The 20,064-nt window shown below is 39.3% G+C and overlaps 1 protein-coding gene across 1 annotated transcript in view; it reads left to right on the top strand.

The window, feature by feature from the left end:
* LOC100443657 (contactin-associated protein-like 3) overlaps window positions 1-20,064 on the top strand; it is a 234,210-nt gene that overhangs the window by 168,079 nt on the left and 46,067 nt on the right. Inside the window, 1 exon segment of the mRNA XM_024252621.3 lies at window positions 6,141-6,341. Within this exon segment, the coding sequence (XP_024108389.2) occupies window positions 6,141-6,341 (201 nt within the window).

Below are 20,064 nucleotides of genomic sequence, written 5' to 3'. Positions count from 1 at the left end.
CTGACGCAAACAATCAAAGCAAAGTGAGAAATCCCGTAAAAATGGTCTTGGTGGATATCAAAAGACTCAACCAACGTCACAACCAGGAAGGACCTTGGTTGTCATCATTTTAAGATGAGGAAACCAAGGCTCAGAAAAGTTGGTTAGGGAAGTATCTACTGACAAAATCTAGCTAATGATAGGGGAATCACTAAACTCTGGTCTCTTTTCTCCCCTAGAAAAGGTCACCTTCTCTTTAGATGCCGCATTGCTCTATAGCCAGTAATAAATTCTCTAGTTGTACAAATCAAGCAATAATGATTATAAAATATGCAATTTCAAACTACTGTAATAGCTTGAAATGTATATATGGTAATAACCTTGAAAAAGCAGTTGCTTCAGAGATTGGAAGTCGGCACTCTGTCTTAAGAACAAGTAAAAAGCCAGGCAAACTGAAAAATCAACCAATTTTTTTAGATCCAGCAGAGAAGTGAGGTCACAGAACAAACCACTGCCCCCCAAAATTGGAGAGACAGGCAGGCTTATATATAGAATGACAGTTTTCTTCCACAAGCACTAACCTTTGAGGAAACCGTTGTCAAGGTCGGAAAACCTAAACTTAATTGACGAATTGTTGGATGTTCGATGTGGACACATCTGAGAGTTAAAAACTCCAGGAAGACCCAGACAGAGAAGGGTCCCCACACTTCTGTGAGTTTTACACCTAGCTTGACCAGGTTCTCACAGTGAATGTTGGAGAAAAATCTCCTCATGCTTCCAGAAAGGGAAGGTGAAAAGGAACCATCTTGAAGTACACCAGAGCTTTCTATTCTTAACAAGGTCTTTCCTCAAGAGCAAATATATCACCTAAGCTACTGGTGTTTTGTTTTGTTTTCAGAGCCTAACCTGCCTGGAGGAAGGAAATTACCCACCTCTGGCCATCCTGTCCCATGTAAGGGTGGTGATGGGAGAGAGGGCTGAGAAGCTTTTGTGAAAGTCACAGCCCAGAGGCACAGGCTCCCTAAAGGACTCAGACCTAATCACAGGACTACAGAACCTTTCCCCTTCCCACACATGTTACTTATAGTACTGCAGGCTTCTTTACAGTAGTTACAGTTACTTTTACCTGGTACATCACATCTGGTTATCAAGAAAAAATTTCAGCTGGACCTATAATCTTATCACTTTGAGAAGCTGAGGAGGGAAGATAGCCTGAGACCAGTTTGAGACCAGTCTGGGCAACACAGTGAGACCCCCACCTCTACCAAAAAAAAAAAAAAAAAAAAGACAGGCATGGTGGTGTGTATCTGTAGTCCCAGCTACTTGGGAGGCTGAGGTGGGAGGATCGCTTGAGCCTGGGATTTGGAGACTGCAGTGAGCCACGGTCACACCACTGCACTCTAGCCTGGGCAACAGAGAAAGACCTTGTCTCCAAGAAAAGAAAAAGAAAAAATTTCAAGGCAAAAAACACACTTTGAAGAGACAGAGCAAGCATTAAAAACAGACTCAGGGCCGGGCACGGTGGCTCATGCCTGTAATCCCAGCACTGTGGGAGGCTGAGGCGGGCGGATCACGAGGTCAGGAGATCGAGACCATCCTGGCTAACACGGTGAAACCCTGTCTCTACTAAAAATACAAAAAAAATTAGCCAGACATGGTGGCGGGTGCCTGTAGTCCCTGCTACTTGGGAGGCTGAGGCAGAAGAATGGCACAAATCCGGGAGGCGGAGCTTGCAGTGAGCTGAGATCGCGCCATGAACTCCAGCCTGGGTGACAGAGTGAGACTTTGTCTCAAAAAAAACCAAAAAACAAAACAAACAAAAACCAGAGTCAGATATGGCAGGGACATTGGAATTATTAGACCAGGACTTTAAACAACTATAATTAATATGGAAAAAGCTGTAATGGATAAAGTAGATAGCATGCAAGACCAGATGAACAATGTAAGCAGCAAGATGGAAATTCTAAGAAGCAAAAAGGAGTGCTAGAGATCAAAAACAGCGTAACAGAAATGAAGAATTCCTTTGATGGGCTTATTAGTAGACCAGGCACAGCTTTGGAAAGAATCCCTAAGCTTAGAGATACCTCAATAGAAACTTCCAAAACTGAAAAGCAAAGAGAAAAAAAGACTGAACCCCACCCCCTGCAAAAAGAAAACCCAGAACATAATATCTGAGTACAGTGGCACAACTACAAAAGGTGTAACATACATGTAAAGAGAATTCTAGGAGAAGAAAGAAAGAAAGGAACAGAAGCATATTTGAAGAAATAATGACTGAGAATTCCCACAAATTAGTATCAGACACCAAACCACAAATCCAGGAAGTTTAGAGAACACTAAAGAAGGAGAAATGCCCCCAAAACTCTACTAGGCGTATATTTTCAAACTGTAGAATTCAAAGATAAAAGTAAACTCTTTTTTTTGAGATGGAGTTTTACTCTCGTTGCCCAGGCTGGAGTGCAGTGGTACGATCTTGGCTCACCACAACTGCGCCTACTGGGTTGAGGTGATTCTCCTGCCTCAGCCTCCTGAGTAGCTGGGATTATGGGCATGTGACACCATGCCTGGCTAATTTTTGTATTTTTAGTAGAGACAGGGTTTCTCCATGTTGGTCAAGCTGGTCTTGAACTCCCGAACTCAGGTGATCCACCCACCTCAGCCTCCCAAAGTGCTGGGATTACAGGCATGAGCCAGCGTGCCCGGGCCAGGTAAAAGTAAATTCTTAAAAATAGTCAGAGGAAGAAAGCACCTTACCTACATAGGAGATAAGTATTATAGTGACTTCTCTTCAGAAATCATGCCAGCAAGAATGGAGTGAGATATTTAAAGTGTGAAAGAGAGAAAACAAAACAAAACAAAACCTTCTTCTTGCGAAGTGAAGAAATAAAGATTTTCTCAGACAAATGAAAGGGTCAGTTCTCTAAAAGAGATAACCTTAATACGTATGCTCCTGACAACAGAACACAGTGGATCTTATTTTCTTTTTTCTTCTGGGACATATAGGAATGGGTATACCAGATGCTGGGGATTTCATATGCTATATTGAGTAAATTTTAAGTGCAGACAATCCCTGTTTACAATGGTTCTACTTACAATATTGCGATTTCACTATGTGAAACCATATGCATCCCTATTTCAAGTACCCATACAACTATTATTTTATTATTATTATTTTGAAACAAAGGCTTGCTCTGTCACCCAGGATGGAGTACAGTGGCACGATCTCGGCTCACTGCAACCTCCACCTCCCGGGTTCAAGCGATTCTTCTGCCTCGGCCTCCCTGGTAGCTGGGACTACAGGCACGTGCCACCACGCCTGGCTAATTTTTTGTATTTTTAGTAGAGATAGGGTTTTACCATGTTAGCCAGGATGGTCTCGATCTCCTGACCTCGTAATCTGCCTGCCTCGGCCTCCCAAAGTGCTGGGATTACAGGCGTGAGCCACCACGCCTGGCCACAACAATTATTATTATTTTGTTTTACTCTCAGTACAGTAGTTAATAAATGACATGAGATATTCAACACTTTTATTATAAAATAGGCATTGTGTTAGATGATTTTGCCCAACTGTAGGCTGATTTAAGTGTTCTGAGCACATTTAAGTTAGGCCAGGTTGAGCTAGGTTCAGTAGGTCACATGTGTTAAAATGCACTTTTAATTTATAATAAGTTCATCCGGATGCAACTTCATCATAAATTGAGGAACATCTGTACTGTTAATTCCAATCAAAATCATTAAATTAAATTAGCTTAATTTTCAAAGTTGGATATTTATTTGAGCAACAGGAGTGGAACAGAGATCAGTGTGTTACAGTTACCCTCCTTCTGGGCCAATGAGACAGCCTCCAGTGTGTTCTGACTCAACCACACCTCTGAACCCCTTTCCACATTTAGCCACTGTTATAATTAATCTACTCAGGTCCAATTCACTTGAGCCCAGGAGGTCGAGGCTGCAGTAAACTATGAATGTGCCACTGCACTCCAAGCTGGGCAACAGAGGGAGACCCTATCTCTAATAAAAAAGAAAAAGAAAAATATAAGGGTTATATTAGATGCTCTTTAAGATCCTTTCCAGTTCCAATATGGTTATAATCAATTGAAATAAATTGTGAGCAATTAGGGAAACCACAGTGGTCTGTGTCCTTCTTTGGGTCTTTTACTACTGATACTATAAGAAGAAGTGAGTCAAGTGGAATTTTATAAACACAAATGCATATCCTATAACGTCCCTGGTTACTATTCTACTCTTCAGAAAAAGTTTTACAGATGTATTCTCAACAGTTCCCTTCTCAGTACTGAGGGCATTTCTATGATTACATCTTGACCGTGGATGACTGCAAATCTATCATACTGCCCATCAGCCTATGTGAACTACTCCGGACCATCATTTCTCTCCCATTGTACAACAGATCATGAACACATGGCCACAAATGGCGTGTGGTTGACCATCTTCAATGCCCAACTTAGTGGTCCATAGGTTTTTCTATATTTGATTCAGTTGATAGGAAAACTCTGAAGGTGAGAGTAGGTGATGTGCACAGAGTAACACCAGGTTGTAAAAATTCTAACGTGAGGCCAGGCGTGGTGGCTCACACCTGTAATCCCAGCACTTCGGGAGGCCAAGGCGGGTGGATCACCTGAGGTTGGGAGTTCAAGACCAGCCTGGCCAACATGGTGAAACCCCGTCTCTACTAAAAAAATACAAAAATTAGCCAGGTGTGGTGGTGTGTGCCTGTAGTCCCAGCTACTTGGGAGGCTGAGACAGGAGAACTGCTTGAACCCAGGAGGCAGAGGCTGCAGTGAGCTGAGATAGCACCACTGCACTCCAGCCTGGGCGACAGAGCGAGACTCTATCTCAAAAATAAATAAATTAATTAAATTAAAAATCTAAAATATAAAAATAGAGCGATATTAAAGGAAGAACCCATGGAACTGAAATTACCATAGGCACACTTAGAGCCTGCTTTGGTGAGTACAGTGAGTGGAGTGATAATTTAATTTAAAATTGCATTGGTTATTTAAATTTGCAGATTTTTTTCTGTACTTGTGGCTCATTTGTGGATATCACACCTTTGCTCTCCATGGGTTCTGTGACTAAAGAGATATTTCAGTAGCGTGGCTGGTTTTCTTTTCCTTCTTTCCTCTAATCGCTGTTGTTAGGCGTGCGTAAGTAACAGTAAGGCTGTGAAATTTCTCTTACACACAGTTAGCAGCCAAGCCATTAAAAATCCTGAGATGTGAAGGGCTGGGAGGGTGATTTCTCAAGGTAAAATGTATCACATTGTTTTGTTTCGTAGTTCTTAAAAAATCCCCATACGAATGTTTCTTCGTTTGGAAAATTTTTATGTAAAATGTCCATTATTCTAAATACATCTTATTAGAGGTTAAAAAGGACCAGACAGCACCAACATAGTAGGATTAAAGTGACTTCAAGTCTGGTGGGAGGTCCATTGTTGGGAACACTGAAGAACTCAAGATGCACTTCTTCCCTTGTGAGATTGTGGAGTCATTTTGTTTTTATTTCATCAAAACAATATAAGTAATCAAGTGGCAGAGATACATCAGAAATGATGTCAGCGGGCAGTCAGATGCCCAGGGTCACCACCTGGAAAGTGCTGTTAGAAGCTCAAGGCCTCCGATTCCTCTGGGCTTGGTCACTGATGGAGAAGCTGACATAATTAAACCACTTTATTTTAATAGCGCTGCTTCCTATTATACCCGTGAGTATGTGCGTCACCTCGTCCCAATATATATCTTTTATAAATTTATTCGATAATGAAAGAAATAGAGGCACATACAGATGAGGAAAATGCAGATGAGTTTAAAAAGATAAAGGTCCAGGCAGTAACAGTTCGGCCCCATGCTTGTGTTGATATAAAAAAATGGTTTTAACAACTCAAAAGTCATTGCTTACATGATACATTTTTAGGCATGACGTCACAAAAGTTTGGTCATCAGTTCTCCCAATATGCTTTCTCTTAGAGGCTGAGTTCTGGCTCAGTACATTCTTATACAGGTCCAACTCCTCAAATCGGGGCAAACATGCAGTCATGTGAATTTCAATTAAACGTTAATTCACATAAAAGACGCGTCTGCTTTGCCTCTTGCTGCTGGCCTCTGCCGCCCAGTGATGCCTCTCCTCTGCCCGTTTCTGCTCAGCAGACGCCGCGTGGACTGTGGTGCGGCACGGTGGCCCCGACGCGGTGACCGTCCGAGGTGCCCCCAGCGGGCACCCGCGCTCGGCTGCGTCCTTCGCATACGCAGCGGGCGCGGGGCAGCTGCGGGCCGCGGTGAGCCTGGCGGAGCGCTGCGAGCAGTGGCTGGCTCTGCGCTGCGGGACGGGGCGGCGCCCGGACTCACGAGGTAAGCGCCGCCGCTGGAGGCTACAGGGGCTCACCGGGCCGGGGCGCGGCCCTTGGGCTGCGAGATGCCTTTCAGGGAGAAAAGGCCAGGGTCCCTCCCGTGGCTCTTAGTTCAAAGGCCTGACCGCTCTCTCCTTCTCTCCGCTCTTGATTGGACCAAAGAGCATTCAAGAGCGCCTTCCTGACCGTTGAGAGACGTTCAGCGCGTTCATATGCAGGACTAGTGACTTGTCCTTTCTTAATCAAGGGAAGTTTTGCTAATAGCTTATGCCTTAGCTTTCCGTTCACACTGAGGAGATAATGGCTGTAGGGCAGGCTGGGTCTAACAGAGTTCTTCATGAAGACCAGTGGGAACCGGTAACCTCCTTACTCTTCTCAAAGTCTTCCTCTAAATCTACCTGGAACGTTTGTTTCCTCCCTTTAGATTAACTGACTATGCCCTTCCTCAGCCCCGCCACTTTGACTGTGGTCTGGGATGAAATAATGACTAGGGTTATTAAAACCTTTTGTCAGTGGGTGTCTCATTTTTTTGAAATTATATCTTGAGAAATGTGTACCTTAATCTTCATATATGGAAGTAATGTTTTGGAAACTCTGCCTGCATCAAAACCGTCTTCTCCTAAGTCAAAGACCAACTTCTCCCTCCTTTCCGGAATCCCCACAGTCCCCTGCAAGACTCACCGCTGCTCCCCAACAGTTTCCATATAGTTTCTTGAAATCACTTTATTGCTAATTATAGTTAAATACTGAAATTTGCCTTTCATTTTTTTAAATTTAGCAATCCCAAATAGTATATAGGCGGGAGGATCACTGGAGCCCAGGAAGTCCAGGCTGCAGTGAGCTGTGATTGCTTCACTGCCTCCAGCTTGGGCAGCAGAGCAACACCCTGTCTTAAAAAAACAAAAACAGTATATGTTGGTAGCATAATAAAGCCACTCAAATTTCACTCTTAAATTTTCAATACAAAATCTTTAAGTTGGAAAGTGGTGTATGACTGTCATCTGAAGGTGGTTTGCGCTGATCCACTAACCCATACCTGCATTGCCTTCCCTAATCCGTTTGGCCAATCAGCCCCTGGAATATGCCAGACCGTTTCCTCTGCCTGGATTGGCCTCTCTGTCACCCAGGCTGGAGTACAGTGGCACGATCTTTGCTCACTGCAACCCCCTCCCCTCCCGGATTCAAGCGATTCTCCTGTCTCAGCCTCCCGAATAGCTGAGAATATGGGCGGGTGCCGCCACGCCCGGCTAATTTTTGTATTTTTAGTAGAGACGGGGTTTCACCGTGTTGGTCAGGCTGTTCTTGAACTCCTGACCTCAGGTGATCCGCCCGCCTCAGCCTCCCAAAGTGTTGGGATTACAGGCGTGAGCCACCGCGCCAGGCCCTCACACTCTTAAATCTTACCCACTGTGCTAGACTGGTGCAGTCCGCATCTGGGTCCCTTCCCAGGGTGATCCCTCTCTCCTCTGGATGCCTGCCAGCCAATTTGGTCTAGTAGAAAGAGCAAAGGTCTGGTTGCATTCAAAGTTTGAAGTTCAAATGCTAAGTCTGTCACTTAGCAGCTGTGGAAATTTAGGCCATTCTTTTTTCTCAGACTCTGTTTCCTCTTTGATGAAATGGACCCTGTAGTACTGATCTCATGGGGTTTCTTTTATAAATGAGATAGCTTACATAAGTTCAGTAAGTAAGAAACTCTCCTTCCCAGTTCTCCAGTTTTTTAAAGTTGACATTACAAAACTTAATTATTTGTTAGTTCATTGCTGTTGAATGAAGTGTAGCCTCGGCTTTGGAATTGTTTAAAAAAAAAATCCCCAGGTGATCTTTTGGAAACTACTGGGCTAGGGGCTAAAATAACACAAGAAATGGAATATTCTACTCCCATCAGTGATAATTTCCCCTCTTTTGAAACGATAATTTAAAAAAAAATTGGAGATAATTGTAGATTTACATACACTTGTGAGAAGTAACAGAGAGAACCCGAGTAGCTATTAAGCAGCTCCCCCCACCCCAAGGTGACATCTTGTAGAAGTATAGTGCAGTATCACAGCCGGAATCTTGACATCCATACAGTCAAGATACACAGTATTTCCATCAGCACAAGAATTCCTCCTATTGGCTGGGCGCGGCTGCTCATGCCTGTAATCCCAACACTTCGGGAGGCCGAGGTGGGCGGATCACGAGGTCAGGAAATCAGACCATCCTGGCTAACATGATGAAACCCCTTCTCTACTAAAAATACAAAAAAGCCGGGCATGGTGGCGGGTGCCTGTAGTCCCAGCTACTTGGGTGGAGACTCCTGCTGAGGCAGGAGAATGGCGTGAACCCGGGAGGTGGAGCTTGCAGTGAGCCGAGATGGCACCACTGCACTCCAGCCTGGGCGACAGAGCAAGACTCCGTTCCGTCTCAAAAAAAAAAAAGAATTCCTTCTATTGCTCGTTAATAACCACTAATATGTTCTCCATTTCTATGGGTTTTTTTAAATTTCAAGAATGTTATGTAAATGAAATTATATAGTATGTACTCTTTGTGATTTATTTTCACTCTGTGTAATCCTCTCTAGATTCATTTGCATAGTTGTGCATATCAGTAATTTGTTCCTTTTCATTGCTGATTAGTAATCGGTGGATGGATATACCAGAGTTTATTCACTCATTGAAGGGCATCTGGGTTGTTTGTTTACAGTTTGGGGCAATTATGAATAAAGCTTTTATGAACATTGTGTACAGGTTTTGTGTGAACATCAGTTTTCATTTCTCTGGAATTAATGCCCCAAAGTGCAATTGGTGGGTCATGTGGTAGTTGCATATTTAGTTTTATAAAAAGCTGCCAAATTGTTTTCTAGAAGGGTTGTACCATTCCCACCAACAGTGTATGAGGATTTCATTTCCTCCACATGCTCATCAGCATTTGGTGTTGCGACCATTTTTTATTTTAGCTATTCTGATAAGTGTGTAGTAATATCTTTATTGTGGTTTTAATTTGTGTCTCCCTGATGTCTAATAATATTGAGCATGTTTTATATGCTTATTTGCCATCTGTGTATCATTTTCAGTGAGATAGATGTCTGTGAATGTGTTTTTGTTGTTGTTCATTTTCTAATTGGATTGTTTGGATTTGTTTTGTTACTGTTGAATTTTCAGTTCTTTATATATTCTAGATACTAGCCCTTTGTTGGATATGTGATTTGCGAATATTTTTTCCCACTCTGTTGCTTGCCTATTCATCGACTCTTAACTGGAATTTTTTAGAGCAAAAGTTTTAATTTTGATGAGATTCAGTTTATCATATTTTCCTTTTATGGATTGTACACATCGTGTCAATTCTAAAAATTCTTTACCTAACCCTAAATTCCAATTCCAAAGATTTTTGAATTTTTTTCCTAAAAGTTTTATAGTTTTACCTTTTACTTTTAATTTCATGCCCTATTTTGGGACACATTTTATATAAGATGTGAGAGTTGATTCTCTCTCACTTTCTCTGACTATGAATGTTCAGTTGCTCCAGAACCATTTGTTGAAAAGGCTATCCTTCCTGCATTGAATTGCATTTTAAATAGTGTTAAAAATTGGTTGAACTTACTTGTGTGGTGGGTCTGTTTCTGCATTCTTTATCTGTTTCATTAATTTGTATGCCTCCACCAATATCACACTGTCTTGAACATGTAGCTGTATAGCAGGGTTGAGTTATTCCTTCTGCTTTATTCTTCTTTTTCAAGATCGTTTAAGTAAGTCTGTAGCTTGCCTCATTCTGTATAAATTTTGTAATAAATTTGTTTATGTCTACAAACATCTTGCTAGAATTTTTATGGGAATGACATTAAACATAATAGCTCAATAAAGAGAAAATTGGTGTTTTACTGTTTTGAGTCTTCCAATCCATGAACATGAGATATCTTTCCATTTATTTGGATCTTTGATTTCTTGCCTCAGCATTTTGTAATTTTTAGCATCCAGAGATTATATGTTTTATAAGTATGCTTAGGCATTTAGTTAGTTTCTTCATTGATTGTAAGTGCTGTTGTGCTTTAAATTTTTGTTTACATATGTTCCTTGTTAGAATATGAGATATGATTGTTTCATACTAATCTTATAAGCTCTTTTTTGAACTTAATTTTTTTTTAGATTCCTTGGGATTTTCTATATGGAAAATCATGCCATCTGCAAGTAGAGTCAGCTTTATTTCTTCCTCGTCAATCTGTAGGGAGTTAATTTATTTTTCTTGCTTTATTGCAGTAGCTAGACTTTCAATACTGGGTTGAACTAGAGTGGTGCGGGCAGACATCCTTGCCTTGTTTCCTGTCTTAGGGGAAAAGCATTCATTCTTGTTTCCTATGTTATGTTGAGGTAGTTCCCTTTTATTCCTGGTTGGCTGACAGTTTTTATTTTGAAAGGACATTGGATTTTTGTCAAATGTCTTTTCTGTGTCAATTGGTATTAAAATATTATATTTCTTCTTTTGTCTGTTGATATGTTGAATCAGCTTTGCATAACTAGAGCAACTCCCATTTGGCCATAATGTATAATTTAAAAAATACATTTCTAATGTGTTTGGTTTATTAATATTTTATTGAATATTTTTGCATTCAAATTCATAAGAGATATTGGTATGTAGTTTTCTTTTTTCATATTGTCTTTATCTGGTTTCAGTATCAGGACAATACTGCCTACATAAAATGAATTTGGTAGCATTCTCTAGTCTCCTGTTTTCTGGAAGACATTATGTAAAATTGACTTTAATTTTTCTTTAAACATCTGGTAGAATTCTCCAGTAAGGCCCGGCAGGGTGGCTTACGCCTGTGATCCCAGCACTTTGGGAGGCTGAGGCAGATGGATCACTTGAGGTCAGGAGTTCGAGACCTGCCTGGTCAACATGGTGAAACCCCGTCTCCACTAAAAATGCAAAAATTAGTTGGGCGTGGTGGCGCACGCCTATAATCCCAGCTACTCAGGAGGCTGAGGCAGGAGAATCGCTTGAACTTGGGAGGCAGAGGTTGCAGTGAGCCAAGATCACACCACTGCACTCCAGCCTGGGCAACAGAACGAGATTTCATCTCAAAAAACAAAAACAAAAACAAAACAAAACAAAAAAGAATTCTCCAGTAAAACCATCTGGGCCAAGATATTTTTTTTTTCAGTAATTTTAAATTATGAATTCAATTTTCGTAATAGTTACAATTACTTAAATTACCTATTTCATGTTAGGTGAATTGTGGTAGTTTGTACTTTTTGAGAAATTTGTCCATTAATCTGAATTGTCAAGTTGATTTGTGTAGAATTATTTATAGTATTTTCTTATTATTCGTTTGATGTCTCCAGCATCTGTAGTGATATCCACTTAAATTTCTCATATTCGTAGTTTGTCTCATCTTTTTTTGTCTCTGTCAGTCTTGATAGAAGTTTTTCAATCTTACTGTTTTTTAGAACTAGATTTTCGTTTCATGATTTTCTCTATTATTTTTGTTTCAAATTTTATTGAAATCTGCTCTTCTCTTTGTTATCTCCTTCCTTCAGCTTGTATGAGTTAATTTTTTTTTCTAGTTTCTAGAGGTAAGAACTTACATTATTGGCTTTAGGGCTTTCTTCTTTCCTAATGTAGGCATTTAGTGCTGCGTTTTCCCTATCAACACAGTTTTACCTACATTTCACATATTTTGATATGTTGTATTCTCATTTTCATTTAGTTTTTCATGTAGTTTCATTTTCATTTAAGTATTTTAATAAATTTCTTTGAAGCATATTCTTTGACCTATAGCTTATTTAGAAGTGTATTTTTAAAAATTTCTAAGTGTTTAGAGATTTTCTTTTTGTCTTTCTGGTATTGATTTCCAGTTTGATTCCATTATGCATAGAGAATATACTTTGTGTGATTTTAGTTCTTTTAAATATGTTGAGGTTTGTTTTGCTCCCCGGGATATGGTCTGTCTTGTAAATGTTTCATGGGCATTTGAAAAAAAAATGTATATTCTGCTATTCTTAAGTGGAGTATTCTGTATGTATTTCAATGAGATCCTGTTGGTTGAATATGTTGTTCAGATCTTCTATATCCTTGCTGACTTCTTGTCCAGTAGTTCTATCAGTTGCTAAGAGAGACATTTTGAAATCTGTACTATAATTGTGGATCTGTTTATTTTTCCATTCTGCTCCATCAGTTTTCTTATATTAATAGGCTTTATATTTTTTAGCAATTTTAAGTTTACGTAAAAATTGAGCAGAATGTACTGAAAGCATATGATTTTTATTCTTTAGCTTGTTGATCTGATGGATTATATTAATTAACTTTCAAAGGTTAAAGGCATATCTAGAGTAAATCCCACTTGGTTGTGGTGTTTATTTTTAAACATTGTTGGGTTCAATTTGCTAATATTTTTTAAGGATTGCTTCATCCCTGTTCAAGAGAGATATTTGTTTGCAGTTTACTTTTTTGTAAGGTTTTGCTGGTTTGGGTATTAGGGTAATGCTGGCCCATGGAATGAGTTAAGAAATAGTCACTTTGCTTCTATTTTCTGCAACAGATTGTGGAAAATTGGTATCATTTATTTCTCCAATGTTGATAGAATTCACCAGTGAATCATCTGGGCTTGGTACCTTCTGTTTGGGAAGGTTATTAATTACTGGCTTAGTTAAAAAAATTTGTTTCTTTTGAGACTTTCTCTTTCACCGTGTTTTATTATTTAGAAATGTGTTTTTAAACTTTTTGGTATTTGAGGATATTTCAGTTCTCTTTCTGGTATTATTAGTTTAATTCCATTCTGATTCAAGAACATGCCTTTTGTGATTTCTGTTCTTTGAAATTTGGTAAAGTGTTCTGTGGCCTAGAATGTGGTTTAACTTAATGAATTGTGCATTTGTATTTGAGAAGAATGTGTATTCTGCAGTGTCTAGATAAAATATTCTATAACGCTAATTGAATTCTATTCAGTTAGATCCAGTTGATTGATGGTGCTGTTCAGTTCAAATCTATCCTTAATGATTTTCTTCCTGCTGAGTCTGTCACTTACTCATAGAGGGGTGTTGAATTCTCCAGTGGTAGTAATGGATGTGTCTCTCTGTCCTTGCAGTTCTACCAGTTTCCCCCTAATATATTTTGACTCTTCTGTTGCTAGGTATATACACATTAAGCATTATTATATCTTCCTGTTATATTGACCCCTTTATTATTGTGTAATGCCCTTTTTCATCTCTGATAATTTTCCTTGCTCTGCAGTTGGCTTTGTCTAAAATTAATTTAGATACTCCGGCTTTCTTTTTGGTTGGTGTTAGCATGGTATATCTTTCTCTAGCTCTTCAAATCTACCTGCTATTTTATATTTAAAGAGGATTTCAGTAGACAACATGTAGGTGGATCATGGGTTTTGTTGTTGTTCACTCTGACAGTCTCAGTCTTTTATTTTATTATTATCATACTTTAACTTCTACGGTACATGTGCACAATGTGCAGGTTTGTTACATATGTATCCATGTGCCATGTTGGTGTGCTGCACCCATTAACTCATCACTTACATTAGGTATATCTCCTAATGCTATTCCTCCCCTCTCCCCCCACCCCATGACAGGCCCCGGTGTGTGATGTTCCCCTTCCTGTGTCCAAGTGTTCTCATTGTTCCATTCCCACCTATGAGTGAGAACATGTGGTGTTTTGTTTTTTGTCCTTGAGATAGTTTGCTCAGAATGATGGTTTTCAGCTTCATCCATGGCCCTACAAAGGACATGAACTCATCCTTTTTCATGGCTGCATAGTATTCCATGGTGTATATGCCACATTTTCTTAATCCAGTCTGTCATTGATGGACATTTGGGTTGGTTCCAAGTCTTTACTATTGTGAATACTGCCTCAATAAACATACATGTGCATGTGTCTTTATAGCAGCATGATTTATAATCCTTTGGGTATATACCCCGTAATGCGATGGCTGGGTCAAATGGTATTTCTAGTTCTAGATCCATGAGGAATCGCAACACTGTCTTCCACAATGGTTGAACTAGTTTACAGTCCCACCAACAGTGTAAAAGTGTTCCTATTTCTCCACATCCTCTCCAGCACCTGTTGTTTCCTGACTTTTTAATGATCACCATTCTAACTGGTGTGAGATGGTATCTCATTGTAGTTTTGATTTGCATTTCTCTGATGGCCAGTGATGATGAGCATTTTTTCATGTGTCTGTTGGCTGCATCAGTGTCGTCTTTTGAGAAGTGGCTGTTCATATACTTCACCCACTTTTTGATGAGGTTGATTTTTTTCTTGTAAATTTGTTTGAGTTCATTGTAGATTCTGGATATTAGCCCTTTGTCAGATGGGTAGATTGCAAAAATTTTCTCCCATTCTATAGGTTGCCTGTTCACTCTGATGGTAGTTTCTTTTGCTGTGCAGAAGCTCTTTAGTTTAATTAGATCCGATTTGTCACTTTTGGCTTTTGTTGCCATTGCTTTCTGAATTGGTATATTTAGACTGTTTATGTTTAAAGTGATTATTGATACTTGGATTAATATTTGCCATATTGTAACTCTTTTTTATTTGTTTCCCATGTTTCTTCTTTTTTTCCTGAATTCCTTTCTCATTTTTTGTTTTAATTGAGCATTTTATATGATTCCATATCCTCACTTCTATAATATTAATTACATTTCTTTGTAATTGTTTTAGTGGTAACCTTTGAGTATGAAATATACATTATAACAATCTACTTTCAAATAACACTATTCCACTTCATTAATGGTGCTGGTACTTTATAACACAGCATTTCCAATCCTTCTGTCTTATTTTGTATTACATTATTATCATTCATTTTACTTATTCATAGCCATAATCACCCAATACATTGTTAGTATTATTTAGAACTGTTAGCTATTACATCAATTAAGAAGAAGACACTAGATTTTATTTTAAATTTTTTCTTCTCTAATGCTCCTACCTTTCTTTATGTATTTCTATGTTTTTGACCTATATTGTTTTTCTTTTCTCTGAGGAACTTCTATTAACATGGCTTGCAAGGTAGGTCTACTGGAGAAAGATTTCCTCAATTCTGTTTATCTAAGTCTTTATTTCTACTTTACTATTTAGGATAATTTTACTGGATATAGAATTCTATATTAGTGTGTGTTTTCTCTCAACAGTTCAAATATTTCACTTCACTTTCTTCTTGCTTGCATGGTTTCTTAAGAGAAATCTGGCATAATTCTCATTCTTGCTCCTGTGTAGGTAAGGTGTTTTATTTTACTCTGGTTTATTTCGAGATTTTATTTTTAAAAGATTTTATTTTAATTTTAAGAAAGTCTTCGATTTTTTGCATTTTGAATATGAGATGCCTAGGTGTGGATTTTTTTGTATTTAACCTGCTTGGTGTTTGCTGAGATTCCTGAACCTATGGTTTCATGTCTGTCATTAATTTTGAAACATTCTCAACTGTCATTATTTTAAATATTTCTTCTGGTTCTCAGTCTCTTCCTTCTACTTCTGGTATTCCCATTATGGGTTACATAGGTTACACTGTTTGAAATTGTCCAACAGGGCCGGGCACGGTGGCTTACGCCTGTAATCCCAGCACTTTGGGAGGCCAAGGAGGGCGGATCACGAGGTCAGGAGATCCAGACCATCCTGGCTAACACGGGGAAACCCCGTCTCTACTAAAAATACAAAAAATTAGCCGGGTGTGGTGGCGGGCGCCTGTAGTCCCAGCTGCTCAGGAGGCTGAGGCAGGAGAATGGCATGAACCCAGGAGGTGGAGCTTGCAGTGAGCCGAGATTGCGCCACTGCACTCCAGCCTGGGCGTCAGAGAGAGACTCCATCTCAAATTATTGTCCAACTGTTTGGATATTATGTTTCATTTTTCATTCTTTTTCTCTTTGTGTTTAATGGAAAATTTTCATTGGCATATCTTCAAACTCACTGATTCTTTCCTCACCACTTCCCAGTCTTCCCAGACTTTGATGAGCCCATCAAAGACACTCTACAATTTTTACTTTTAATCTCTGTATTTCCTTCTGATTCTTTGAGATTTCATATCTTTGTTTATAGTACCTATCTCTTCTTGCATGTTGCCCACTTTTTCAAAATAGAGCCCTTAGCATATTGATTATTATTTCAAATTCCTTATGTGATATTTCCAAATCTGTCATATCTGCATGTTTGCTTGATTTGTCTCATCAGACTGTATTGTTTGGCTTTAGCATACCTTGCAATTTTCTGTTGAAAGCCAGACATGTTGTATTGGTAAAGGAACTGAAGTAAGGAAGCCTTTAATGTAAGGTTTTATGTTTATCTGGTTAGTAGTTAGGCTGAATTTGCTCTTTGCATAACTGTGGTGTCAGAGGCCACAGTTTCCTCTAAGGTTCTTTTATTTTTCTTTCTTCCGTTTTGAGTTTCCCCAGAGACTCTGTCTTAAATAGGGTCTAAAATTGACGGCTCTTTCATTTTTAATCTCCTGTTACTATACAGGTAACTTACTGATGTGATGGTAAGGTGCGGGGAGAGGAGAAGCATCCTATACCCTTTTTTTTGATGTTTTTATTTTATTTTAATTTTTTTGAAAGAGTCTCGCTCTGTAGCCCAGGCTGGAGTGCAGTGGCGCCATCTCGGCTCACTGCAAGCTCCGCCTCCCGGGTCCACGCCATTCTCCCGCCTCAGCCTCCTGAGTAGCTACAGGCACCCGCCACCACGCCCGGCTAATTTTTTTGTATTTTTAGTAGAGACGGGGTTTCACCATGTTTAGCCAGGATGGTCTGGATCTCCTGACCTCGTGATCCGCCCGCCTCAGCCTCCCAAAATGCTGGGATTACAGGCTTGAGCCACCTCGCCCGGCCCAATTTTTTATATTTTTAGTAGAGATGGGGTTTCACGGTGTTAGCCAGGATGGTCTCGATCTCCTGACCTCATGAGCTGCCCACCTCGGCCTCCCTAAGTGCTAGGATTACAGGCGTGAGCCACCGCGCCCGGCCAGAAGCATCCTGTAGTTTTAGGATTAGGTCAGTCCTTTAGAGAACCTGTCTTCCTGGACTGTGACCTTCAGAGTGCTTCTCAGCTTCCTTCCCCTTCCCTTGGGTAAGAAAAGAAGGGTAGAGGGGGCTGGTGCTGGGTATTTCCATTCCCCTAGGTGGTTTAGGCTCTAGTAAACTAGCTTTTTGGGGGGTTAGAATGTTGTTAAGGAGAACATAATGTTCTGCCCTTATTTCAAAAGTGTTTTCTCCTTCCCTCCCCCTGCTGGAGACATAAGAGCATTTTTCTCCTATCTTTATTCTGAGAACTTGATGGGGCTCTTCCTGGAGATAAAACTCTTGAAGGTGTGTTGACCCTCTAAGGCGTATCCCCCACTCTAGGAGTTTTTAATCTCTGTAGTTTGTCCTTGCTCAGTATCCACCAGTCAATTACATTGTAAGTGCTTTTACCAGACTCCACCATCTGCTTTGGCTCCATTAGCTGTGATGCTGTTTTCTCTTGTCTCTGCAGCTTTAGGAGTAATGTTTGCCCTATGACTTTAACTGTGTAAGAAGAACTGTTTATTTTTAGTTAGTTCAGCTTTTTTCTTGTTGTGAGAATGGGAGTGATGACTTCCAGACTCTTAACGTCGTATCAGATTGGAAACCAGAAGTCTCAATTTTTGCCTCATTTTTTTAAGGGTGTATTGTTTCTTGCATATGCATTTATGTCTTCCTGGTGATTTTTTTAAAAATCATTATGTCATGTCCCTGTTCTAGTATTTTTGTTCTGAAGTCTATTTTATGAGATAGCCATTCTGCTTTGTTTCAAATTTAATTTTGCAGAGTGTATTTTTTCCATCCTTTTACTTTTAACCTGCCTATGTTTATTTTGAAGTGAGTTTCTTATAAATTTCTAGTTGTGTTATTTTTTTTTCAGTTGATTCTGCCAACGTCTTAACTTGTTATATTTTAACCATTTACATTTAAGGTAATTTTTATAATTTTCTTACTCGTTGCTTGGTATTATAGTGTACATATGTGACTTTCCACAGTCAACTTAAATATCTTCACTCATAATGAAATATGGAATCCTTATGTCTATTTGGGTCCTTTATCTTCCCCACTTCTAAATATCATTGTCTTGAGTATCATATGGTATTACGATTTTTGTGTCAATTATCATATGTCATTTCAAAAAATAATGATAAGGATAGTCTATTATATTTATCCATATTTCTTCTCTTTTCATTTTTTTCCTGATGTTCCAAGAATCCTTCGTTATAATTTCCTTTCTTTTTGAAAAACCTCCTTTAGCCATTCTTTAGGGAATGTCTGCTAGCGACAGATTATTTTAGTTTTCTTTTGTGTTAAAAAGGTTTTTTATTGTTGTTTTGGAGATGGAGTCTCGCTCTGTTGCCCAGGCTGGAGTGCAGTGGCACAATCTCGGCTCACTGCAAGCTCTGCCTCCCGGGTTCACGCCATTCTCCTGCCTCAGCCTCCTGAGTAGCTGGGACTACAGGCTCCCGCCACTACGCTCGTCTATTTTTCGTATTTTTAGTAGAGACGGGGTTTCACCGTGTTAGCCAGGATGGTCTCGATCTCCTAACCTCGTGATCCACCCACCTCGGCCTCCCAAAGTGCTGGGATTACAGGCATGAGCCACTGCGCCCGGCCTAAAAAGGTTTTATTTCCATTTTATTCTTGAAGGATAGTTTCTCTGGATATATAATTTATAGTTGACAATTCTTTCCTATGAGCCCTGAAAAAAAAAAAAGCCATTCCTTCTGGTTCTGTAATTTCAGATGAGTAGTCTACTGTCATTCAAATTAGGGTTCTTTTACAGGCAGGTAATGTGTTATTCTCTCAGGCTGCTTTCAAGATTTCTGTTTTGTTTTGTTTCCAAAAAGTTCAATTATGATAGATCTTGGTGTCGATATTTTTGGGTTTATCCTTTTTTGGACTTACTTAACTTCCTACATCTGTGGGTTTATATCTTTCACCACATGTGGGATGTTTACAGCCAGTATTTTTTCAGTACTCTTTCAGCACACTTTCTTCTCTCTTTTTGAGATTCTGATGATATTGTCTGATAGGACCCTATGGCTCAGTTCTTTTTATATTCAGTCTGTTTTCTCTTTTTTGGTCAGGTTAGATAAAGCCTATTGATGGGTCCTCAAATTCAGTGATTCTGTCCTCTGTCTTTTCACTCTATTCTTGAGCCCATTCAGAGTTTTTTTAAAAAATTATGTTATTGTATCTTCCAGTCCTGGGGTCCTAACCTTCCTCTTTCTACCTTTCGGAATTCTCTTCGGTTGTCTTCTGTATTATTTCCAGAATCTATCATTATACTTGGTGGAAATAGCAGGGATAGACAAGTCTACAAGATCTTTTATCAGTCTAGAAGTTCACCCACTTACATCTTTCTGTTACTGCTTCTAAAAAAATACATTTTTACTACTTTATGGGGAATATGGGAGATTTAGATATAAATTTACACTTGTACATTAGGATATAATGAGTGTTTTGCTCTTTAATCTGCGACAGTTTAATGGTGAAGTCGGTAACTTTTAAAGTGGCATTCCGAGAAGAGTATATTAATTTTTAAAAATGTCTTTTACGTTGTAGTGACAAGCTTTTAGCACATTTTTAAAGGATTCCTGGTACTAATTCCTCTTTAAATTTTCCCAGATTGCCTTTTTTTTTTTTTTTTTTTGGCAGACGGGCAGGTGATGGATAGCAGTGGTGGTAATGAATGCAGAGATCTTATCTATGAATGAGTTATAATTGAGTTGTAATAAGCAGTAAGGTAGAAGCTAA

The sequence above is a fragment of the Pongo abelii genome, chromosome 13, assembly GCF_028885655.2.
Source record: "Pongo abelii isolate AG06213 chromosome 13, NHGRI_mPonAbe1-v2.0_pri, whole genome shotgun sequence".
NCBI lineage: Eukaryota > Metazoa > Chordata > Mammalia > Primates > Hominidae > Pongo > Pongo abelii.
The sequence above is the reverse complement of the archived record's forward strand: the minus strand, read 5'-3'. Positions and strand labels throughout refer to the sequence as shown.